At 38.1% G+C, this 27359-nt stretch overlaps 1 protein-coding gene across 1 annotated transcript in view; it reads left to right on the plus strand.

Annotated features, from left to right (window-relative positions):
• The window catches only part of CEP290 (centrosomal protein 290), an 862077-nt gene that overhangs the window by 476947 nt on the left and 357771 nt on the right, over positions 1-27359 (plus strand). Inside the window, 1 exon segment of the mRNA XM_053716925.1 lies at positions 9760-9897. Within this exon segment, the coding sequence (XP_053572900.1) occupies positions 9760-9897 (138 nt within the window).

Here is a 27359-nt window from a genome sequence, read left to right on the forward strand (position 1 = left end):
AACCTCTCTTTCTTTTTGGCTAAGAATCATAATCCGCATAGCCTATGAGACTGCTGGACAGCAGCCTCCTGAAAGGATTACAGCTCATTCTACTAGAGCTGTGGCTTCCACTTGGGCCTTTAAAAATGAGGCTTCTGTTGAACAGATTTGCAAGGCGGCGACTTGGTCTTCGCTTCATACTTTTTCCAAATTCTCCAAATTTTATACTTTTGCTTCTTCGGAGGCTATTTTTGGGAGAAAGGTTTTACAGGCAGTGGTACCTTCCGTTTAAGTACCTGCCTTGTCCCTCCCTTCATCCGTGTACTTTAGCTTTAGTATTGGTATCCCACAAGTAATGGATGATCCGTGGACTGGATACACCTTACAAGAGAAAACACAATTTATGCTTACCTGATAAATTTATTTCTCTTGTGGTGTATCCAGTCCACGGCCCGCCCTGTCATTTTAAGGCAGGTCAAAATTTTAGATTAAACTACAGTCACCACTGCACCCTATGGTTTCTCCTTTCTCGGCTTGTTTCGGTCGAATGACTGGATATGGCAGTTAGGGGAGGAGCTATATAGCAGCTCTGCTGTGCGTGTCCTCTTGCAACTTCCTGTTGGGAAGGAGAATATCCCACAAGTAATGGATGATCCGTGGACTGGATACACCACAAGAGAAATAAATTTATCAGGTAAGCATAAATTGTGTTTTTTGTAATTTTCCCTGTTTGGGCCTTGCACCCAGGCCTGATTGGGGTTAACTGCCTGTGACTGTGGTGACAGTGCAGCTTCCTGAGAGTGCTGGTTTGCACCCAGGGCTGTGCATGTTGCAGGGTCATAGGATGTGTACCCGGTCCGGCCAGAGAGTGCTGACCCCACCCCATGTTTTGTATATATATATATATATATATATATATATATATATATTGGAACTATGAAATGGTGAAATATTATGGAATCGATATCCAAACCCATTGATGACTTATGTATTGTGTTTATGTAAAGTTGTCTGCAAGGTAAAGCTGTGAAATTAATCTACACAGATATTCTACAAAATATCTCATGTCCCATTCTAAATTCATACCATAAGGTGATTTTGTTTTCAATTTATAAATCCAAAATAATTATTTTTGTCCCTCTGTGGGATTCTGGCTATATCTATTACTTTAATTTTAAATTAAGGGACATTAGTAAAATGTACCCCATTAAAATGTTTAGCAACTTCAGCATTTTTGTTGAAATTTTTAACATCCCTCAGATGTTCTCTGGCAGGTGATCTGAGAGATCTAGTAGATTGACCAATATATTGGGCTCCACGTAGTTGACCGTTCAACAAATATACAATATACTCTGTAAGGCAGGTGGCATAAAAGGAAATCTGAAAAGATTCTCCTGTAACTTTACTGCTGAACTTATCCGTAAAGTCCATTGTTCCACATGGTAAACAATTGTTAAGATGGGATCGGACGTTGCCCCTGCCACGGAGCCAAGAGTTCTGCTGAACCCAATTGGAGGATACCAGACTAGGTGATAATTTGGAGGCCAGAGTCGGTGGCTTTTTAGCCACAAATCTGCAATTTCTTATTAAGGGTTGTAAGATATCATCAAAACATTCAAATGTTTTTGTAATGATCCCGCATACATTATCATTATTTTCCAGCACGTCCTTAACCCCCTTGGTCATGAAGTTTTCCAGAGCTTCACAGGTTGCCACTGGAGTCCTCTTCCACTCCTCCATGACGACATCACAGAGCTGGTGGATGTTGGAGACATTGCATTCCCTCAAATTCCGTTTGAGGATGCCCCATTGATGCTCAATAGGGTTTAGGTCTGGAGACATGCTTGGCCAGTCCATCACCTTTACCCTCAGCTTCTTTAGCAAGGCAGGGGTCGTCTTGAAGGTGTGTTTGGGGACTTTATCATGTTGGAATACTGCCCTGCAGGCCAGTCTCCGAAAGGAGGGGATCTTGCTCTGCTTCAGTATGTCATAGTACATGTTGGCATTCATGGCTCCCTCAATGAACTGTAACTCCCCAGTGCCGGCAGCACTCATGCAGCCCCAGATCATGACACTCCCACCACCATGCTTGACTGTAGGCAAGACACACTTGTCTTTTTACTCCTTACCTGGTTGCCGCCACACACGCTTGACACCATCTGAACCAAATAAGTTTATCTTGGTTTCATCAGACCACAGGACATGGTCCCAGTAATCCATGTCCTTAGTCTTCTTGTCTTCAGCGAACTGTTTGCTGGCTTCCTTCTGGGGCGACAGCCATGCAGACCAATTTGATGCAGTGTGCAGCGTATGGTCTGAGCACTGACAGGCTGACCCCCACCCCTTCAAGCTCTGCATCAATGCTTGCAGCACTCATACATTTGGATATAACACTGAGCATGTGCACTCAACTTCTTTGGTCGACCATGGCGAGGCCTGTTCTGAGTGTAACCTGTCCTGTGAAACTGTTGTATAGTCTTTCCCACCATGCTGCAGCTTAGTTTCATGGTCATGGCAATCTTCTTATACCCTAGGCCATCTTTATGTAGAGCAACAATTCTTTTTTTCAGATCCTCAGAGAGTTCTTTGCCATGAGGTGCCATGTTGAACTTCCAGTGACCAGTATGAGTGTGAGAACGATAACACCAAATTTAACACACCTGCTCCCCATTCACACCCGAGACCTTGTAACACTAACAAGTCACATGACACTGGGAGGGAAAATGGCTAATTAGGCCCAATTTGGACATTTCCACTTAGGGGTGTACTCACTTTTGTTGCCAACAGTTTAGACATTAATGGCTGTGTGTTGAGTTATGTTGAGGGGACAGCAAATTTACACCGTTATGCAGGCTGTACACTCACTACTTTACATTGTAGCAAAGTGTCATTTCTTCAGTGTTGTCACATGAAAAGATATAGTAAAATATTTACAAAACAAAAATATGGGAGGTGTACTCACTTTTGTCACATACTGTGTATGTGTGTGTATGTATATATATATATATATATATATTTATGTGTGTGTGTGTATATATATATATATATATATATATATATATGTATCCAAAAGTAAAAAGCACTCACCGGGTCTTAAACTTAATAACAGTTTAATGCAAGTGATGTTTCAGGGTTGCCCCCGTCCTCAGACAATTTTGTTACTGTGAGTGCTATACCGGCTTGGATGTATATATATATGTATGTATGTGTGTATATATATATATATATATATATATATATATATATATATATATATATATGTGTGTGTGTGTGTAATAAACACAATATCAGAATTGCACTAAAACACAAAAGAAAATAAGTGGATGCAAAGATATAATAAAGCACGGGATAAGGATTCACTCCAAAAAACAAACAATAAAATATAAAGAATATATATATAATAATCCCCACACTCACAATCAAAAACATTTCTGAATCATCAGGGTATGCTGAAAATACAAAAAAATTCTTAAATTTAAATTTTTCTTAAAAAAACTTAAATCAAAAGCCGTAGAATCAAACTGAGACAGCTGACTGAAGAACTTTCTACCAAAGACTGCTTCAGAAGAAGCAAAATACAACAAAATGGTAAAAACAATAAAAGTATGCAAAGAAGATCAAATTACTGATTTGCAAATTTGCTCAACCGAAGCTTCATTCTGAAAAAGCCCAAGAAATGGCGACTAAACTTAGTAGAATGAGCTGTAAATATCTGAGGCAGAGCCTGCCTGCCTCCAAATAAGCCTTAAAAAACAAAAGCTTTAACCAGGATGCCAAAGAAATGGCAGAGGCTTTCTAACCTTTTCTGGAACCAGAAAAACAACAATTAGACTAGAAGTCTTCTGAAATCCTAGTAACCTCGATATAGAATTATTAAGCTCCGAAGGATGTAAAGAACCCTCAAAGAATTTGTTAGGATTAGGATACAAAGAAGGAACAACAATTTCTCTACTAATGTTGTTCAAATTCACAACCTTAGCAAAAAAAGAAGTTCACAAAACAACTAATCTAGATGAAAAAACAGATAAGGAGACACACACGAGAGAGCTGATAAATCAGAAAATCTTCTAGCAGAAGAGATAGTCAAAAGAAACAACACTCTCCAAGAAAGTAGATAATCTTCAAAGAAAATATAGGCTCAAAAGCAAGAGCCTGTAAAATTCTTAAACCAAATAAGACTCCAAACAGGAGAAATTAATAAATGAACATGCTTGATACAAACCAAAGCCTGAACAAAACAGTGAATATCAGGAAGTTTAAACAATATTTCTAGGAAATAAAACAGAAAGAACAGAGATTTGTCCCTTCAAAAAAATTGGCAGACAAACTTATTCAAACCATCCTGAAAAAACTGTAAAATCCTAGGAATTCTAAAGGAATGCCAAGAGAATTTGTGAGAACACCATAAAATATAGGTTTTCCAAAACTGATAATACATGCTCTTTGAAACACTTATAAGCCTGCAACATAGTGACTCTATGACTAAACACTAATCTATTTCCATACCTTCAAATTAGTTATTTGACATTCCGATGGAAAAATAACCCCTAAAACAAAAGGGCTGGCCAAAGAGAAAGTGGCCAAGGATGGCAACTGGACCTCCGAACAAGATCCACATACCAAACCTGTGAGGCCATGCTGATGCTATCAGAAACACATGAGACTGTTCCAATATGATCTTGGAAAATCACCCTTGGAAGAAAAAAACAGGCGGAAAGATGTAGCCAGGTTGCAAAACCAAGACACTGCTAATGCATCCACCATTTCTGACTGAGAATCCCTGGACCTGAAAAGGTACCTGGGAAAATGAGAAAACACATCTGTATAGAGATACCACTCTCCCAGATGTAAAAACTGATGGCTGAGATAATCCAGCTCTTAATGTCTAAACCTGAGATATAAATCTCAGAAATTAGACAGGAGATGAATTCCACCTAAAAACGTAAGATACTTGTTTATTGCTAAGGAACTGTGAGTCCCTATTTAATGATTGACATATGCCACAGTTGTGATATTGTCTGTCTGAAAGCAAAATGAAAAGTTATCTCCTAAAAAAAGACCAAGCCTGAAAGAGCTCTGAAAATAGCACAGAGTTCTAAAATATCGATTGGAAATCTCGCCTCTTGAAGTTTTCAAACTCCTTGTGCTGTCAGAGACCCTCAGACAGCTCGCAAACATGTAAGACTTGCATCCATTAAGAATACAGTCCAGGAAAGACGAACAAAAGGAGCCCCCCCTGAATAAAATGATGATAGTCTAATCACCAAAACAGAGAGAGAGTTGAGTGTTAGGATTTAAGAATATAAACTGTGATATCTGAAAACAATCCCTGCACCATTGATTCAGTATGCAAAGCAAAAAGAGTTCTCGGGTGGAAAACGAGCAAAGGGAACCACGCTGGATGCTACAGTTATGAGACCTAAAACTTTCATGCACATAGCCACTGAAAGTAATGTTCTAGACTATAAGTTAGACAGGCTAACACCAATTACAATTGACTTTTGACAGAAAAAGACAAAGTCATGAACACAGAATCCATCTAGAAACCCAAAAAGAGGTGACCCTTGTCTGAGGAATGACAAAACTCTTAGGTAAATTAAATCCTCTAACCATGTCTTAAAGAAACAAAACTAGTTGAGTCATGAGAGATTTCAATAAAAGAAAGGATTAAGCTAATACCAATATACCATCCAAATAAGGAAACACTACAATACCCTACTGTCTTATTACAGAAAGAAGGGCACCCAGAACCTTTAAAAAGATTCATAAGGCTGTCGCTAGACCAAAAGGAAAAGTGACAAATTGATAAAGCTTATCTAAGAAAAGAGAATCTCAGAAACCACTAGTGGTCTGAATTAAATAAGATATGAGGATAAACATCCTGTAAAATGGAATAGACATAAAAGGATCTTGCTGAACAAAAATGTATAATAGTCCTTATAATCGACAACTTACAAATTGAGACTATAACAAAACAATATAAAGTAATCAGATCCAAGATTGGACTGAATCAACTTTCTTCTTTGGGACAAGAATAGAATTGAATTGAAACTCAATCCCTGTTCCTGCTAAAGAACTGGTATAATCACTCCTGAAAAAAATTCAGAGTATACTGAGAAATATTCTTCCCATAGGAGGTGTAATTCTAAAAATCTATTCAAACCCTAAGAATAATATAGATTTAATATGCCCCCCACCAGAAGGACTGGTTTGAGAATCGCACCTTCATGCAGTCTAATAACTAGTAATTATATAGCGTTTTTCTCCCAGAAGGATAAAAAAAAAACGCTTTTTCAGTGCTTACACTCAGAGTTAACCAAATTAGCAGCTGATAAAAACAGTTGTTATTATTACCCAAATAAATGGTACACAATAAATTGATCTCAGAAGGCCGAAGGGCTGTATTAACCCTGCGGAGATATGAATCTATGATCCTTGGATCTAGAACAGGCGTTTGTAGTCAGGATATTCACCAACTGATCTACATCACCGGACTAAAAGTAGGGCAGAAAAAACTCTAAACCTCCAAAAATAGTGGAGATAATAGAAATCAAACAAATTATTATCCTAACAAGCTTGAGATAATAAAATAATATTTTAAATCATAATAATAGATATAGTAAACATAAAAAAATGAATACTTCAGAGGTAAATAGAGTTTATATACTTGAGAATCTAAAACTGCTTATGCTAACTATTCAACAACAAAAAGGTTTAAAAAAAAATAATGTCAGCCACAGATAAGGCTTAGCTGAAAATATAAACAGTATGTGAATATGCTCTACTAAGGTTTTATTCAAACTCTAAAGAATCCTAAAACTAATTACCAATTTCCATAGAAATAGTAGTACAGTCCCAAAAGGGAATCAGGATAAACCATTTTTTAGAACATAATTCAGAAAGTATTTTGAATAGGAAAAATCCTCAGGAGCAAAGTAAAATCTTAAAATACAGATTTTAAAATAACATAGTTAATAGGAGGACTAGGCTCCTAAAAGCTAAAAATAACACATTTTCCTGAACAAAAAATGTTCAAATGAAAAATAAGGAGAATTTTTAACAAATCTGTCTCTGATACAGGATCCTTTGAACCAAAGAATACCTTCATCAGTATAATAAACTTAAGTATGCTGTCGGTCAGAACAACATTAATTAAATCTTAACAATATTGGAAAGACCTCGTAAGTTTATTTAAAGTCATAATAGCAGTCATAAACTTTTATGATATAAGCAATAACATGTAATGTTTGCAGATGATATCAAGTACATGAACTGAACAAGTAAAAACAGTAAATGTCATTGTACATGTAGAAACATTACTAACATAAAATATGATAAATAAATGCCACATAAATGAGCTGAAGAAATAACAACTGCTTAATAATGGAAAGAACACACTTAGCCTTGTAGAATTGTGTTTCAGGGCATCATAGTTTCTATAGTAACATTAGAGTCAGGATCAGAATGAGACATCTCGCAAAATGTAACAGAAAAAGAAAAATAACATTAGGCAAAACAGTTTCAGTAGATAGAAACAAACAGTTTCAGTAGATAGAAAAACAAAGATAGGATTTTTTTATTTTTTAAAACAAAAAATGAAATAAAAAAACAGGCATAATAGCTCTCAAAATTCATGAAAACAGTGAGCAATAGAGCGAGAGGGGTAAAATAACAAAATGTTGGTGCCAATAATGACGCATTATGCAAAAGGAAGTTTAAATTTTTTGGTGCAAAACTATCACCAGAAAATGACACAACTTGCGTCTTAACGACATTTTGCGCCAAAACAACTAGCGTCAACAAAGATGCAGGAAATGACGAAATTTGTGCTATCAGAGGCGCAACTTTGCACCAAAAAAATTTTGCGCCAAGAATGACGCAATAAAGAACAGCATTTTGCGTCCTCGCGAGCCTTAATTGGCCCCGCGAAAAAATGAAAAACAAGTAAAGACTGAACCCCAAGTTAGAAAAAAAGTTTAAATAAACTTCCCAAACATGATTCCTATACTGAAACTGTTTAGACTGCAAAGGGAAATGGACATAGACCTGACTCATGGCAAATATAAGTAAAATATATATATACTTTATATTAATACATAAAGCGCCAAACCATAGCTTAGAGTGTCTTAAATAATGATACATACTTACCGAAAGACACCCATCCACATATAGCAAATAGCCAAACCAGTACTGAAAACTATCAGAAAAGGTAATACAGTAGTATATAAGAGTATATTGTCAATCTCAAAAGGGAGGTAGGAGATGAATCCCTACGACCGATAACTCCGCCTCAGAGGATTACAGCTCATTCTGCTAGGTCAGTTTCTACTTCCTGGGCGTTTAGGAATGAAGCTTCGGTTGATCAGATTTGCAAAGCAGCAACTTGGTCTTCTTTGCATACTTTTACTAAATTCTACCATTTTGATGTGTTTTCTTCTTCTGAAGCAGTTTTTGGTAGAAAAGTTCTTCAGGCAGCTGTTTCAGTTTGATTCTTCTGCTTATAATTTCAGTTTTTTTCATTATAAGATTTAAACTTTATTTTGGGTGTGGATTATTTTCAGCGGAATTGGCTGTCTTTATTTTATCCCTCCCTCTCTAGTGACTCTTGCGTGGAAGATCCACATCTTGGGTATTCTTTATCCCATACGTCACTAGCTCATGGACTCTTGCTAATTACATGAAAGAAAACATAATTTATGTAAGAACTTACCTGATAAATTCATTTCTTTCATATTAGCAAGAGTCCGTGAGGCCCACCCTTTTTGTGGTGGTTATGATTTTTTTGTATAAAGCACAATTATTCCAATTCCTTATTTTTTATGCTTTCGCACTTTTGTCTTATCACCCCACTTCTTGGCTATGCGTTAAACTGATTTGTGGGTGTGGTGAGGGGTGTATTTATAGGCATTTTGAGGTTTGGGAAACTTTGCCCCTCCTGGTAGGAATGTATATCCCATACGTCACTAGCTCATGGACTCTTGCTAATATGAAAGAAATTAATTTATCAGGTAAGTTCTTACATAAATTATGTTTTCTTTCATGTAATTAGCAAGAGTCCATGAGCTAGTGACGTATGGGATGTATGGAATAAATAGAACATATTCTGCTATCTGCAGATCTTTGGAATGGGAAATATTGATATTTTCATGTCAGGTTAGGATATTTTCATGTCATGTTCGGGTTAGAGCACGAGTCAGGTGTTTTTTTTCTCCACTTTTTTTTCTCCATTGACTTCTATGGGTGAAGAGGTTATCTTTTGCGCAACAGTCTAATTGTGCTAGAAATAACCTGTTTGCGCGTGTTGGGTTAGCGCAAGCGCAATAACTTAACTTTCAACTCAACCCAACACGCGTTAAAATTTACTTCTAGCACAATTAGCACTATAGCGAAAGCGGTAAATACCGCTCTACTTGTAATCTGGCCCTTTATCTTTCCTACTTTTCTCTTTTTTCCTTGTCTACTTGGTTATTTGTATGACTGAGGATCATAAGAAGTGGGAGGGATTTAAAGCTCTTTTTTTGGGTCTATTGCCTCATCCTAGTGGTCAGGAAGGGAATATTACCACTAGTAATGTCTCGTGTACTCTCACATCGTGAAATAAATAAATTTATAAGCTAAGCATACATTTTGATTTTCACTCTTTTCATGCATATTGAAGGGATTAAAATATGTAAAGTATATCTGTCTGATCAGTCTGTTAGTCCATCATTTACCCTAAGCCTATTTCTTCTAAAAAAGATTAAATAGTAAAAATTCTGCTATTGTACCTTTATGTTTCAGGCATTAAGTAAAGCTCTTCTGGCTCTCCGAGCAGAGATGACATCGCATGCTGAAGAGCAAATTCTAGCTTCTGCAGCACAAAAGGAAGAAAATGTAAATGTTCAGCAAATTGTTGACAAACATACCAAAGCTTTGAAGGTGGGCAATCTGTGTGTGTGTGTGTGTGTATAAAATATTTGTAGTCACATTTTACTCAATCTTTGTTTGCTGAAACAAGATGATAACCTGAACGTATGTTACACTCATCAACCCAATAACCTGTAATGAACTGGACATATTACTTTAAAGGGACAAAAATGTTTCTGACCAGCATACAATTTTAACTTTCCAGCTTCTATTAACAATCGCCTAGATTTAGAGTTCTGCGTTAGCCGTCAAAAGCAGCGTTAAGAGGGCCTTACGCTGCTTTTGGCCGCCCGCTGGTATTTAGAGTCAGCCAGGAAAGGGTCTAACGCTCACTTTCAAGCCGCAACTTTTCCATACCGCAGATCCCCTTACACCAATTGCGTATCCTATCTTTTCAATGGGATCTTCCTAATGCCGGTATTTAGAGTCTTGGCTGAAGTGAGCAGTAGACCCTCTACCGACAAGACTCCAGCCGCAGAAAAAGTCAGTAGTTAAGAGCTTTCTGGGCTAACGCTGGTTTATAAAGATCTTAACTACTGTGCTATAAAGTACACTAACACCCATAAACTACCTATGTACCCCTAAACCGAGGTCCCCCCACATCACCGCCACTATAATAAATATTTTTAACCCCTAATCTGCCGACCGCACACCCCCGCCACCTACATTATCACTATGAACCCCTAATCTGCTGCCCCTAACATCGCCGACACCTACATAATATTTATTAACCCCTAATCTGCCCCCCACCAACGTCGCTGCTACCTACCTACACTTATTAACCCCTAATCTGCCGACTGGACCTCGCCGCTACTCTAATAAAGTTATTAACCCCTAAACCGCCGCACTCCCGCCTCGCAAACTCTATAATAAATAGTATTAACCCCTAATCTGCCCTCCCTAACATCGCCGCCACCTAAATTCAAGTATTAACCCCTAATCTGCCGACCGGACCTCGACGCTACTCTAATAAATGTATTAACCCCTAAAGCTAAGTCTAACCCTAACCCCCCCTAAATTAAATATAATTTTAATCTAACAAAATAAATTAACTCTTATTAAATAAAGTATTCCTATTTAAAGCTAAATACTTACCTGTAAAATAAACCCTAATATAGCTACAATATAACGAATAATTATATTGTAGATATTTTAGGATTTATATTTATTTTACAGGCAACTTTGTATTTATTTTAACTAGGTACAATAGCTATTAAATAGTTATTTACTATTTAATAGCTACCTAGTTAAAATAATTACAAAATGACCTGTAAAATAAATCCTAACCTAAGTTACAATTAAACCTAACATTACACTATCAATAAATTAATTAAATAAATTACCTACAATTACATACAATTAAATACACTAAACTAAATTACAGGTAGCCCTCAGTTTACGCCGGGGTTAGGTTCCAGAAGGAATGGTTGTAAATCGAAACCGTTGTAAATTAAAACCCAGTTTATAATGTAAGTCAATAGGAAGTGAGGGAGATAGGTTCCAGGCTCCTCTCAAAATTGTCATAAGTAACACCTAATACATTATTTTTAAAGCTTTGAAATGAAGACTTTAAATGCTAAACAGCATTATAAACCTAATAAAATAATCACACAACACAGAATATATAATTAAACTAAGTTAAATGAACAAAAACATTTGCTAAACAGAATTATAAACCTAATAAAATAATCACACAACACAGACTTCACTTGCATTTTTCTTTCTATGCATTCCAATCTGGACTGATTTATAGACAGGAAGATATTGTTCCTTTGAAATCTGCTCGATAGCTCAGGTCTGGTTAAACTGATTAATTTCAGCTTGCTTGGCTTTGCTGCAACACAAGCGGACAGCTCCACCTACTGGCTATTTTAATAAATGCACTGCTTCTCAATGCTTTTCAATAGCAGTCACATGACTAAAAAAAAAAGGTTGTTATTCTGAAACGGTGTAAATTGAACCGTTGTAAAACGAGGGCCACCTGTACAAAAAAAACAAACCCTAAATTACAAAAAATAAAAAAATATTACAAGAATTTTAAACTAATTACACCTACTCTAAGGCCCCTAATAAAATAAAAAAGCCCCCCAAAATAATAAAAGTCCCTACCCTATTCTAAATTAAAAAGTAACCAGTTCTTTTACCAGCCCTTAAAAGGGCTTTTTGCGGAGCATGCCCCAAAGTCAACAGCTCTTTTGCCTGAAAAAAAAAATACAACCCCCCCCAACATTAAAACCCACCACCCACATACCCCTACTCTAACCCAACCCCCCCTTAAATAAACCTAACACTACCCCCCTGAAGATCTCCCTACCTTGAGCCGTGTTCACCCAGCCGGGCACCGATGGACCAAAAGAGGACATCCGAGCGGCAGAAGTCTTCATCCAAGTGGCATCTTCTATCTTCATCCATCCGAAGATGAGCGGCTCCATCTTCAAGACCTCCGACGCAAAACATCCTTCCTGCACGACGACTAGACGACGAATGACGGTTCCTTTAAGTGACGTCATCCAAGATGGCGTCCCTCGAATTCCGATTGGCTGATAGGATTCTATCAGCCAATCGGAATTAAGGTAGGAAAAATCTGATTGGCTGATTGAATCAGCCAATCAGATTCAAGTTCAATCCGATTGGCTGATCCAATCAGCCAATCAGATTGAGCTTGCATTCTTTTGGCTGTTCCGATCTGCCAATAGAATGCAAGCTCAATCTGATTGGCTGATTGGATCAGCCAATCGGATTGAACTTGAATCTGATTGGCTGATTCAATCAGCCAATCAGATTTTTCCTACCTTAATTCCGATTGGCTGATAGAATCCTATCAGCCAATCGGAATTTGAGGGACGCCATCTTGGATAACGTCACTTAAAGGGACAGTATACACTCATTTTCATATAACTGCATGTAATAGACACTACTATAAAGAATAAGATGCACAGATACTGATATAAAAATCCAGTATAAAACTGTTTAAAAACTTACTTAGAAGCTTTCATTTTAGCTCTCTTGAAAAGGCAGTTGGAAAGCCCACTGCAAGTGGGAAATAAGACACTCCCCCCCTCCCCCTTCTTTTGCATATGAAAAGACCCTTTACACAAACAGGAGCAAGCTGGAGAATGTAGCTGACGGTATTCAAATAAAACTTTGGGGCTTGGTTAGGAGTCTTAAAATGAGAGCAATGTTATTTAAAAATAAGCAAAACTATACATTTAAAAAAAAAAAAAAACTTTATGGGCTTTATAAATAGATCATCTAAAAAACATTTATGCAAAGAAAAAATTAGTGTATAATGGCCCTTTAAAGGAACCGTCATTCGTCGTCTAGTCATCGTGCAGGAAGGATGTTCTGCACCGGAGGTCTTGAAGATGGAGCCGTTCCTCGTCGGATGGAGGAAGATAGAAGATGCCGCTTGGATGAAGATGTCTGCCGGTCCTGATGTCCTCTTCTGCCTGGATAGGATGAAGACTTCTGCAGCTCCGGATGTCCTCTTTTGGTCCATCGGTGCCCGGCTGGGTGAACACGGCTCAAGGTAGGGAGATCTTCAGGGGGGTAGTGTTAGGTTTATTTAAGGGGGGTTTGGGTTAGAGTAGGGGTATGTGGGTGGTGGGTTTTAATGTTGGGGGGGTTGTATTTTTTTTTTTTTCAGGCAAAAGAGCTGTTGACTTTGGGGCATGCCCCGCAAAAAGCCCTTTTAAGGGCTGGTAAAAGAGCTGGTTACTTTTTAATTTAGAATAGGTTAGGGACCTTTATTATTTTGGGGGGCTTTTTTATTTTATTAGGGGGCTTAGAGTAGGTGTAATTAGTTTAAAATTCTTGTAATATTTTTTATTTTTTGTAATTTAGTGTTTTTTTTTTTTTGTAATTTAGTTTAGTGTATTTAATTGTATGTAATTGTAGGTAATTTATTTAATTAATTTATTGATAGTGTAGTGTTAGGTTTAATTGTACCTTAGGTTAGGATTTATTTTACAGGTCATTTTGTAATTATTTTAACTAGGAAGCTATTAAATAGTAAATAACTATTTAATAGCTATAGTGCCTAGTTAAAATAAATGCAAAGTTGCCTGTAAAATAAATATAAATCCAAAAATAGCTACAATATAATTATTCGTTATATTGTAGCTATATTAGGGTTTATTTTACAGGTAAGTATTTAGCTTTAAATAGGAATACTTTATTTAATAAGATTTAATTTATTTTGTTAGATTAAAATTATATTTAACTTAGGGGGGTGTTAGGGTTAGACTTAGCTTTAGAGGTTAATACATTTATTAGAGTAGCGTCGAGGTCCGGTCGGCAGATTAGGGTTTAATACTTGAAGTTAGGTGGTGGCGACGTTGGGGGGGCCGATTAGGGGTTAATAAATATAATATAGGTGTCGGCGATGTTAGGGGCAGCAGATTAGGGGTACATAGGTATAATATAGGTTGCGGCGGTGTCCGGAGCGGAAGATTAGGGGTTAATAATATAATGTAGGTGTCAGCGATAGCGGGGGTGGCAGATTAGGGGTTAATAAGTGTAAGGTTAGGGGTGTTTAGACTCGTGGTTCATGTTAGGGTGTTAGGTGCAGACTTAGAAACTGTTTCCCCATAGGAAACAATGGGGCTGCGTTAGGAGCTGAACGCTGCTTTTTTTGTAGGTGTTAGTTTTTTTTTCAGCCCAAACTGCCCCATTGTTTCCTATGGGGGAATCGTGCAAGAGCACGTTTTTCAAGCTAGCCGCTACCGTAAGCAACGCTGGTATTGAGAGTTGAAGTGGAGGTAAAATATGCCTTTACGCTCCCTTTTTGGAGCCTAACGTAGCCCTTCAGAGAACTCTAAATACCAGCGTTGTTTAGAAGCAGCGCTAGAAAAAAAAGACGCGTAGCTAACGCACCCCTTCGGCCGCAAAACTCTAAATCTAGGTGAATTTTTGCATCCTCTGTTGAAAAGTATCCATAGGTAGGCTCAGGAGTAGCAATGCACTACTGATAGCTAGCTGCTTATTGGTGGCTACACATATATGCGTCTTGTCATTGGCTAGCTCCCAGTAGTGCATTGCTGTTCCTTCAACAAAGGATAGCAAGAGAATGACTCTAATTTGATAATAGAAGTAAAAAGGAAAGTTTTTTTTAAAATTGTTTGATCTATCTGAATTATGAAACAACCTTTTTTAGTTTCATGTCCCTTTTAAGTAGTGTACAAAAGTGAAAATCAACCATGCTGAGAAAGATAAAATTAATCTTTTGTTCAATAGATCACTAAAATTGCTAAACTCTGATCTTTGCTAAGGGTTTACATAAGAACTTTTACATTTTTTATATAGGTCTCTTCAATCCAACAAAACATGCAAAAGCATCTTGTACCATGTATATGTTTAATTTTCCATCAGCTTTTTATTGTTCTAACAAAAGCACCAACTAATGACTCTAGTGCTCTTCACAGAAAATCTTGCCACCCGGTGGCATTCTGAAGTAGCCAGGTATAATACTTTGTAATATTGGAACATTTTATGTTATTTATAAATGTTATTTAAGCTATCCAAAGCACAAAATGATTGCATAAATTTACATAAATTAGATTTGATCGTGATTGGAGAAACTTAACATACCATAGGTGTGTGGAGCTTGGCGTATATTTTCGGCTCCTAACAATCTAGTGTGAGATTACATATGCGGCGCAAGCTTCAGCATAACTGCTAAAACCCGCGCCACCTGTAATTTCACCTCGCACATTGGGGTATCATATATACGGCGCCCTCAATTCATAAAGTACCGTAAGTCAGATAAACTAGCGATGTCCAGAATTGTGCGTAAATACACATTTCTGGAGTCGCCAGTGACTTACGGCACTTTAGAAACTGCCGGCACCTAAGAAAATAAAAAAAAAATCTCCCGTAAAAGTCTAACCCGCCTCCCAAAAATAAACCCTACACGTAAAACTCCTATATCCGTAATCCCCCCACATTGCAACTAATAATACATTTATAACCCCAAACCGACAACCCCCACAACGCAATATGCTTAATTAAACTTCACGGATGACGTCACTAAGGGGCGTGATCTTCTCTGCACAAATGCCATTTAAAGCCGTCTAGAGCGCGACGCTCGCTCACCTTTTGAAAAAGCCATAGCACGGCGAAACATGTTAGGGTACTGGTGAGGAGTCTGGGAGCTCCTGTGATTGTTAGGGTTACTAGTGAGGCACTTTAATGTAATCTTAGGATTGAAAGTATACCGAGTAGATATATTTCTATACCTGACGCAGGGTTTAGGATGGAGAATTATTGGTGATGAACATAACATTGCAGGCTCTATTAGGAGTTTGTCACTACGTTATTATACTATAGCTCTCATGTCTCTGTCTCTTTTTTTTTCACTGCTGACAATAACCTAATACGTATATCCTCACGGACTGTCAACTTTCTAGATACAACGTATCATTAGAGATACACTTATTATGCTACACACTCATAATTAGTGATTTACAGGTACTTGATTTACAGGTACTAGCAACCCTCCTTTGAAGATGGGAGTAACTATAACATGTAGTTAAACACTACCCTGTTTGCTGTACAAGACTTGATGTACCATTTATTACCAATTGTATACATCTGGGTAGTTAAAACCATATATTACTACAAGTGGTTATCTGTGTATTTATTCACAATATTTATATATGGTACTCTCCTGAAAACATTTTAACTACATATTGAAACTGCCTTAAATATGTGTATATACCCGCATGATTAATGCTTAAGGCATTTTCTTTTAAGTATACACCTGGTTGCTGACTTTTGTATTAAGAACCACTAGTCCTTCATATAAAGAGGGAGTGTGTGTCAGTAGTACATGCCTATTACTACAACCACACTGAATCAGTGGTGTGATGTTATAATCAACAGACTATACAGCTACTGATCTTCAGCGGGGATATGTTATAATTATTAGACCAGGCTGATACTGTCTTTTAAACAAGACCACTCTTAGCTATATTTAACAATATTTATATCGGAGTATAAAGATTGGAAATAATCCATCTAGATGACGGATATTGCTAGCGACTGAGAATCTTGTATACGATAGTGATTAATATTTTGTAAAGAAAAAACGGAAGGCTGCTGGGCAACAGGTAAAGAAAAAAACAGCTTTATTCCATTAAAATAGGAGAGACACAAAAATGACAAGGAGGGTAGTTAGCCATCTAACATGTTTCGCGCTGGTGTGCGCTTACTCATAGATGCTAAGTGCAAGTAATGGAAGCTAATGTATTTAAAGGGGCAGGAACCAATAGGAGAATGATCTTGAAATTTTGTAATTTGATCAGTTTCACACATGGAGTTTCTCCTTGTTAATTTAATACCCAGCCCCTTCAAAATGCATTAGATTGTGTACTTAAAAACAAAGGAACATATTACTTGTGAAAGTGTTGCAATACTTGGCTTATTGAAAAATTGCATCTCTATATACATCAAAAAGATTATTATTATTTCAAATTACCTAGAAAACACTTTTTATGAAAGAAAGAAACTAGACAGAAAATAAGCAGAAAATATGAAAAATGTATAAAGACACTTTAGAGATAACGTGTGTATAAACACACACATACATGAAGAATATTTGCATACATACATACAGGAGAAACATATATGCAGAAACATTTATGTGAATGTCAGCAAGGACCAAATAAGTATTATAATCACTATCAATGGGACAACTACAAACATGTCTCACATCAAAAATAAAATTACAATAATGTGTGTATGTGTCACCAACATGTGATTCCTCACATATACCTTTTCCTGTAGTTAAGTGTGTGTATATACTTAAAAGTAAATGGAGCCACACTTAAGTGTTGTTTGAATAAATAGGTAAACAAATGCTGAAAACATACTAATATGAAAATATATGTATGAATATACAGTAATAAGTATGTAAAATTGTGTTGACCTAATCCACAAAATATCTCATGTCCCATTCTAGGTTCATGCCCAGTGGTGATTTGGATCTTAACTTATAGATCCAATATAGTTCCTTCTTGTCAAGTAGTGGCACCCTTCGGACAAGGGTGGCAATGTCGTCGTTCTCAACAAATCCGATTATATGAAAGAAGCCATCAGGCAGTTGTCAGACAGTACCACATATAGGAAACTTGACTCAGACCCTACTAAACTTTTCTCAAGACAATTACAGCAATTAATTGAAGAAGCTGTGTCCCTTGGTATCTTCACCAGAGAAAAATCGAAATATCTTTTACCAACTAATGCTATAACACCCATATTCCATTATTTGCCTAAAATGCATAAGAGCCTTTCGTCACCTCCAGGGCGTCCTATCATTTCAGGCATAGGCTCCCTTTTGGAGCCTATGTCTGAATGGATAGATAGCATACTACAACCGCTAGTTAAAAACTTGTATAGCTACATTAGGGACTCAGGCCATCTATTAGAAACATTGCAAAACTTTAACTGGCAGGATGGTTACAAATGGGTGACAATCGATGCTACATCCTTATATTCATCTATACCTCATGTGCATGGATGCCGGGCCTTGGAATTTTTCCTGAATAGGAATACCTCCTATAATGATGAGATTAAACAATTCATCTTGGAGGTTGTGGAGTTCCTACTTACCCACAATTATTTTATTTTTGATTCAGCGTATTACTTACAATGCCAAGGAACAGCAATGGGGGCGAAATTTGCCCCCTCTTATGCGAATCTTTTTGTGGGTAGGTGGGAACTCCACAACATTTATGATATAGGGGAACCTTTCAGGTCCGGCATCCTTATGTACATGAGGTATATAGATGATCTCATCTTCATTGTGAAGGTTGATTTCCCTTTTCAGGAGTTTCTATCTGTCATTAATGACAATGAGATCAATTTGAGGTTTACTGGAGACCTACATCCTGAGGGAGTTAACTTCTTGGATTTACACCTCATTGGTGACAATTCTACACATAAGGTTCTATCAAGTACATTTAGGAAGGATACAGCTGGCAATACCATCCTTCATGCCACCTCGTGCCACCCACGTCACTTAGTTAAATCGATACAGAGGACCCAATTCATTAGACTTAAACGTAATGCCAGTAACCTTGAAAATTATGTACAAGGTGGTAAGGAATTGATCACAAGACTCAAAGCTAGAGGCTACAATGAAAGAGAATTACTTAAAACATTCGAAGAGATTAAAAATTGGAAGCCCAAATCTATAGATTCCCCCCTTCCAGCAGGGACAATCGGTAGCACTATCTCACTTAGAGATGATTCCAAAAAGAATAATTACCTTGATGAAAATAGTATTGTATTTTCAACTGAATTCTCACTCCAATATAATTCCATTTGTGGTATTATTAAAAAACATCTACATATTCTAAAAGGTGATGAAACTTTACTACCTCACATTAAAAATTGTAAATTTGTAGCAAAAAAACCTCCGACATTAGCAACAAAGCTTTCCCCTAGTTTAGTGAAAACTAACACGAGTACTGACACTAATTGGCTTAGGGGCAAAGGTAACTTCAAGGCACACCTTTCAAATTGTTTAATATGTGAAACAATGGACTACACTAATATATTTAATAGTGCAGTCACAGGTGAAATTTTTAAAATTGATTTCTATGCTACTTGTCTTACCTCCTATATAGTGTATCTACTTGATTGCCAACTTTGTAAGGCCCAATATGTTGGCCAATCAACTAGGAGCCTTAGGGATCGCACAAGGGAACATTTGAGAGATGTGAAAAACTTTAATAAGGACTCTGCAGTTGCCAGACATTTTAACTCTTTTCATCTCACAAATATACCTAGGTTTAAAATTAAGATCATAGATATAGCGAGAGTTCCCTTACGTGGTGGCAATGTGTTAAAAATACTTGACAAGAAGGAACTATATTGGATCTATAAGTTAAGATCCAAATCACCAGTGGGCATGAACCTAGAATGGGACATGAGATATTTTGTGGATTAGGTGAACACGATTTTACATACTTATTACTGTATATTCATACATAAATTTTCATATTAGTATGTTTTCAGCATTTGTTTACCTATTTATTCAAACAACACTTAAGTGTGGCTCCATTTACTTTTAAGTATATACACACACTTAACTACAGGAAAAGGTATATGTGAGGAATCACATGTTGGTGACACATACACACATTATTGTAATTTTATTTTTGATGTGAGACATGTTTGTAGTTGTCCCATTGATAGTGATTATAATACTTATTTGGTCCTTGCTGACATTCACATAAATGTTTCTGCATATATGTTTCTCCTGTATGTATGTATGCAAACATTCTTCATGTATGTGTGTGTTTATACACACGTTATCTCTAAAGTGTCTTTATACATTTTTCATATTTTCTGCTTATTTTCTGTCTAGTTTCTTTCTTTCATAAAAAGTGTTTTCTAGGTAATTTGAAATAATAATAATCTTTTTGATGTATATAGAGATGCAATTTTTCAATAAGCCAAGTATTGCAACACTTTCACAAGTAATATGTTCCTTTGTTTTTAAGTACACAATCTAATGCATTTTGAAGGGGCTGGGTATTAAATTAACAAGGAGAAACTCCATGTGTGAAACTGATCAAATTACACAATTTCAAGATCATTCTCCTATTGGTTCCTGCCCCTTTAAATACATAAGCTTCCATTACTTGCACTTAGCATCTATGAGTAAGCGCACACCAGCGCGAAACATGTTAGATGGCTAACTACCCTCCTTGTCATTTTTGTGTCTCTCCTATTTTAATGGAATAAAGCTGTTTTTTTCTTTACCTGTTGCTCAGCAGCCTTCCGTTTTTTCTTTACTGAGTATTTTGCGGTCGTCCGCCGCTCTTTGGTTGGCTCCACACACATCCCCCTCTCCCAGCTTTGGTCTAATCCATTCACCCCTCCGGTCCAAAGCGGAAGTTACCTGTAGCAGCTCCGCTCCCTTCCTACTCTGATTAATATTTTGGTCTTAAATATCATATCACACGATAACATATTTGGTCTTAAATATCATATCACACGATAACATATTATCTGTATGCGATTACTGTCACATCAATCACACTGATACAGCCTCATTGACCTCTGTGGTCTGATTTGACATTTACCTCTTATCAGGTATTAGTTATTCAAGCCACCTTAGTCAGGCCTCACTAGTTTAAGATTTTAATTGTTCATCCCATTATTTTAAGTTTTGTGTTTTAATAAAACTTATGTTTTATTTCATTTTGTAGTGTATTATCTCTCTGCCCCATTATACAGACACAATAGTCTAGGGATGCACCGAAATTTCGACCGCAGAAAGTTTCGGCCGAAAATAGCATTTTTTTGTTATTTCGGTTTTCGTTTTTTTTGCCTTTTATTTTCGGCAAAATTATTGTGTAGCATATTTTAAATTTGATGCCAGCCTAGAGCTGCTGTTTGAGTTCATTACTTGACAATAATAGTTTTCTAGGACTATACTTTATTTTGATAATTGGTAACAAAACAAAAACGGTTAAATCTGATTCTGTTACACAGAACTAATGTGCAATTCCAATTTCGGCCCAAAGAGGACCAAAATGGCTAAAAATGTACAGCCCTCCCCTGTTCTATTGAGTTACATGTCTATCCTTAGCATAAGGTGAGCAGCACAGCACTGGCATGGTACACAGAGCTCACACATAAGTACCATGACATGATGATATTTGAAACCAGGAGAGAAGGAAACCAAAGTTCTGAATAGTGAATACAAATATCAAAGGAGGATAAGTAACATGTTTATAAACACTTGATATTATCAGACACAGCCCTAAGCACACACAGTGAATATCTTTAAGCCTTATATACAGTGCTCATACATCAACCTCTTGTGCGTAGACATTCTATTCGCCTGAGGCAAATATGCGTGCACACTTTATAAGCATAAGCCCCAAGCTCGCACACAGTTGGTACAAATTAGCACCCACCAGACAGTGTATACAAAAAAGCACAGTAACTTTCTATAAACCACCTTGCACGTAAGGTTGTAGCTAAGTCCAGTGGTCCTGGTGATAGGTGACAGACAGACTCCATTTGGGGCTCCGGACATATAATCTGACGGGTCAGTGTGAGACCCGAACCAGGAACTAGGCGGAGATACGATGAGAGATGATCAGGTGCAGCCACGCTCATCGCATGGATAACTACACCCAAAAACAAAACACATGTCCACCTCGTATTGTCTGGCTATAACCACGCTCTCCCTTATAGAGCTCCAGTTTCACTGCAGATCACACCCTACTGTACAAGTGACCATGTCCATTTGTTGGAGCTTTCCCGCCTACAAGCTCTCTCAGCTACACACACACACTGTAGTTAAAAAAGAAAAAAACAATTTCGGTTTCGTTTCAGTTTTCGGCCAGGATCATCCTGAATTTTCGGTATCGGTTTCGGTCCAGAATTTTCATTTCGGTGCATCTCTACAATAATCCTTTTACTCACTCTTGTCTGCTGGGAGTGCTTTAATTGTATTCTTTGAATGGTTTCTCTTTTACATTTTTTGCTGTATCTATATACTAAATACACAGCACCCTTTACCCTCGGTTGTTATAAGAGCTATAAGCTAGCCATATTTATTAGGGTGTAGACAATATAGACCTCTAGTAGTGCCATTGGATCCCTCCTTTTATTGCAAATGCTTAATTAAACTAGTAACCCCTAATCCGCCATTCACCCACATTGCGATCTACCTAGTAAAAGTATTAACCCCTAAATCCACCAACCCCAACATCGCAAACTACCTAGTAACCCCTAAACTGCCATTAACCCACATAGCAAAGTACATATTAAAACTATTCGTACCTAATCTGCCATTAACCCACATCGCAAAGTACCTATTAAAACTATTCATCCCTAATCCGCCATTCACCAACATCTCAAAAAAACCTTATAAATCTATTAACCCCCAAACCCCACACAATGCAATAAAGGCCCCTTTTAAGGGCTATTGGTAGTTTAGTATTAGATTAGGGGGTGTTTTTATTTTGGGAGGGCTTTTTTATTTTCATAGTGATTAGGTTTAATTTTTTTTATTTTTTATAATTTGGTTTATTATTTTATGTAATGTTAGACTTGTTTATTTCTTTCCTAAGATATGATGAATCCACGGAATCATCAATTACTAGTGGGAATATCTCTCCTGACCAGCAGGAGGCAGCAAAGAGCACCACAACAAAAACGGTTAAATACCACTCCCCTTACCCACAATCCCCAGTCATTCTCTTTGCCTGTAGTAGTTGCAAGGAGGTGGTAATGTTAGGTGTCTGTAAGATTCTACAATCAAGAGTTTGTTATTTTCAAAGCAGGGCAAGATGTTCTGATCTTTGCTAAGGGTTTAGCCGTAGTCCTTTTCAGTCTCTTCAGTAGAGCATTGGTGGCTTTAAAGCATTTGGGAACTTGGGGGGGTATAATCCCCTCTGTGCATCCCAATTGATTTATTGCTGCCCTTGTCAGAAAACCTGTTTAAGTTTGCACAGTCTTTTCATTTTTCACAGGTCCATAGGAGGAGGGTGCCTCTTAAACTTTGTGTGCTGCCTGAAGCAGGGCAGTTACTTTCATGGTAAGTGCTATATTATATTCTTATATTTGCACTTAAACGGTTAATTCAGTTTCTCTTGTAAGATGTATCAAGTCCACGGATTCATCCTTACTTGTGGGATATTCTCCTCCCCTACAGGAAGTGGCAAAGAGAGCACCCACAGCAGAGCTGTATATATAGCTCCCCCCTTAGCTCCACCCCCCAGTCATTCTCTTTGCCTACTCTAAGTAACTAGGAAGTGCAGAGCGAGTGTGGTGACAAAAATGTTAGTTTTTTATTTCTCAAGCAAAATTTGTTATTTTAAATGGTGCCGGTGTGTACTATTTACTCTCTGGCAGAAAAGAGATGAAGATTTCTGCAAGGAGGATTATGATCTTAGCACTTTGTAACCAAGATCCACTGCTGTTCTCACACGGGCTGATGAGTACAGGAAAACTTCAGCTGGGGAAACGGTTTGCATGCTAAGCTGCATACGAGGTATGTTCAGTTTATATTTTTCTAGACAGACTGTGTTTATTCTAGAAAAGGCTGGCAATATCCCCATGAGGGAAGGGTAAGCTGTATTCAGACACTTGGATAGGAATTTCAGCTTGCTTGAAGGGCTCATTTGTTACTGGTGACACTTAGGAAAAAACATTTTTGTTTGTTCAGTAAATGATGCAATTATAATGTTTTTTGAAGGGACTAAAGGGGTCATTGTGGCTTGTGTTAGGGTTTTTTAACCCACATGGTTAATTGAGACACTCAGGTGTTTTTCTAATAGGCCTCAAAACATCGCGTGAGGTGGGAGGGGCCTATTTTCGTGCCTCAGTTGCGCAGTTTCTTTTTCTTAAAGACATCCAACTGCTTCTCTAGAGGTTCCTGCTGTGTTTGAGGGCTGTAAAGGAGGTTTTTCCCCACAAATCGTTCTGAAGGGATGGTAGGCGCCACAGCAGAACTGTGGCAAGGTGCTGGAAGTCTTTTTTACCGGTTTTGACGTTTTTTCAATCCGGTTTTGCCATTAAGGGGTTAATTGTTTATTTGCATAGCTGTGTTACTAAGGCTATAAGATACTAATGTAAAAATTTCGTTAAGTTTACTTCTTTTTTACACTGTTTTGCAGAACTTGTGCAGCTTTTTTTCTCTTAAAGGCACAGTACCGTTTTATTTCTAAGTGTTATTTACTTTGATTACAGTGTTTTCCAAGCTTGCTTGTTACATTACTAGCCTGTTTAACATGTCTGACACCAAGGAAAATCCTTTTTCAATATGTTTGGAAGCCATTGTGGAACCCCCTCTTAGAATGTGTCCCAATTGTACTGATATGTCTTTAAATTATAAAGAACATATATTAGCACTTAAAGATAGGGCAATAGATGATTCTCAGTCAGGAGTAAATGAGGGTTCGCCATCTAGCTCTCCCCCAAGTTTCACAACCAGTAACGCACCGCACAAGTGACGCCAAGTACCTCTAATGCGTCACATTCATTTACTTTACAAGACATGGCCACAGTTATGAATACAACCCTCACAGAGGTTTTATCCAAACTGCCTGGTTTAAAAGGAAAGCGGGACAGCTCTGGGTTAAGGAAAAATGCTGAGCCATCTCACGCTTTAGTAGCCTTATCTGATATGCCCTCACAATGCTCTGAAGGGGCGAGGGATTTCTTATCTGAGGGAGAAATTTCTGATTCAGGAAAAACGCTTCCTCAGACAGATTCTGATATGACGGCCTATAAATTTAAGTTTGAACACCTCCGCTTATTGCTTAGGGAGGTATTAGCAACTCTAGATGATTGTGACCCTATAGTGGTCCCAGAGAAATTGTGTAAAATGGATAGATACTTAGAGGTTCCTGTTTACACTGATGTTTTTCCAGTCCCCTAGAGGATTGTGAATATTATTGCTAAGGAGTGGATAGACCAGGTATTCCGTTCACTCCCCCTTCTGTTTTTAAGAAAATGTTTCCGATATCTGACACCATGCAGGACTCATGGCAGACAGTTCCTAAGGTGGAGGGAGCTAATTTCTACTCTGTCTAAGCGTACAACTATACCTATTGAGGACAGTTGTGCTTTTAAAGATCTTATGGGTAAAAAATTAGAGGGTCTCCTGAAATTTTTTTTGTTCATCAAGGTTTTTCTCTCCAACCTATTGCATGCATTGTTCCTGTAACAGCTGCAGCTGCTTTCTGGTTAGAGGCTCTAGAAGAGGCTCTTCAAATGGAGACTCCATTCAAGGAAATTATGGACAGAATTAAGGCCCTTAAGTTGGCTAATTCTTTTATTACAGATGCCGCTTTTCAACTGGCTAAATTAGCGGCAAAGAATTCAGGTTTTGCCATTTTAGCACGCAGAGCGTTATGGCTTAAGTCCTGGTCTGCTGATGTGTCATCTATGTCTAAACTTTTGAACATTCATTTCAAGGGTAAGACCCTATCCGGGCCTGAGGGAAAGGTCATGCCCTCCCTCAGGATAGATCAAATAAGATGAGGACCAAACAAAATAATTTTCGTTCCTTTCAGAACTTTGAGTGGTCCCGCTTCAGCTTCCTCTGCTACAAAGCAAGAGGGGAATTTTGCCCAATCCAAGTCAGTCTGGTGACCTAATCAGGCTTGGAACAAGGGTAAACAGGCCAAGAAGCCTGCAGCTGCCTCTAAGACAGCATGAAGGGGTAGCCCCCGATCCGGGACTGGATCTAGTAGGGGGCAGACTCTCTCTCTTCGCTCAGGCTTGGGCGAGAGATGTTCAGGATCCCTGGGTTTTAGAAATTGTGTCCCAGGGATATCTTCTGGAATTCAAGGGCTCCCTTCCAAGGGGGAGATTTCACATTTCTCGATTGTCTTAAGCCAGACAAAGAGAGAGGTGTTCTTACGCCTTGTAGAAGATCTACATTCCATGGGAGTGATCCGCCCAGTCCCAAAAGAGGAACAGGGGCTAGGGTTTTATTCAAACCTGTTTGTGGGTCCCAAGAAAGAGGGAACTTTCAGACCAATCTTGGATCTCAAAATTCTAAACAAGTTACTCAAAGTTCCATCATTCAAGATGGAGACTATTCAGACTATTCTACCTCTGATCCAGGAGGGTCAATATATGACTACCGTGGACTTAAAGCATGCGTATCTGCACATCCCTATTCACAGAGATCATCATCAATTCCTCAGATTCGCCTTTCTAAACAGGAATTACCAGTTTGTGGCCCTTCCCTTCGGGTTGGTGCTAGGGTCCCTTCTGGCGGTTCTACGACCACGGGGCATAGCAGTGGCGCCTTATCTAGACGACATCTTAATTCAGGCGTCGACTTTCCAGCTAGCCAAGTCTCACACGGACATCGTGTTGGCTTTTCTGAGATCTCACAGGTGGAAGGTGAACATAAAAAAGATTTCTCTCTTCCCTCTTACAAGAGTTTCCTTCCTAGGGACTCTGATAGACTCGGTAGAAATGAAAATATTTCTGACGGAGGTTAGAAAGTTAAAACTCTTAACCACTTGCCGAGCTCTTCATTCCATTCCTCGGCCATCAGTGGCTTAGTGTATGGAGGTAATCGGACTCATGGTAGCGGCAATGGACATAGTTCCTTTTGCCCGCCTACACCTCAGACCACTGCAGCTATGCATGCTCAAGATGGGGAATGGGGATTATGCAGATTTATCTCCTCAACTGCATCTGGACCAGGAGACCAGAGATTCTCTTCTCTGGTGGTTGTCTCAGGACCACCTGTCTCAGGGAATGTGTTTCCGCAGTCCAGAGTGGCTCATTGTAACGACAGATGCCAGCCTGCTAGGCTGGGGTGCAGTCTGGAATTCCCTGAAAGCACAGGGCTTATGGTCTCGGGAGGAAGCTCTCCTTCCAACAAACATTCTAGAACTGAGAGCGATATTCAATGCACTTCAGGCGTGGCCTCAGCTTGCTGAGGCCAAATTCATCAGTTTTCAGTCGGACAACATCACGAC

Source organism: Bombina bombina, chromosome 6 (genome assembly GCF_027579735.1).
Source record: "Bombina bombina isolate aBomBom1 chromosome 6, aBomBom1.pri, whole genome shotgun sequence".
NCBI classification, from domain to species: domain Eukaryota; kingdom Metazoa; phylum Chordata; class Amphibia; order Anura; family Bombinatoridae; genus Bombina; species Bombina bombina.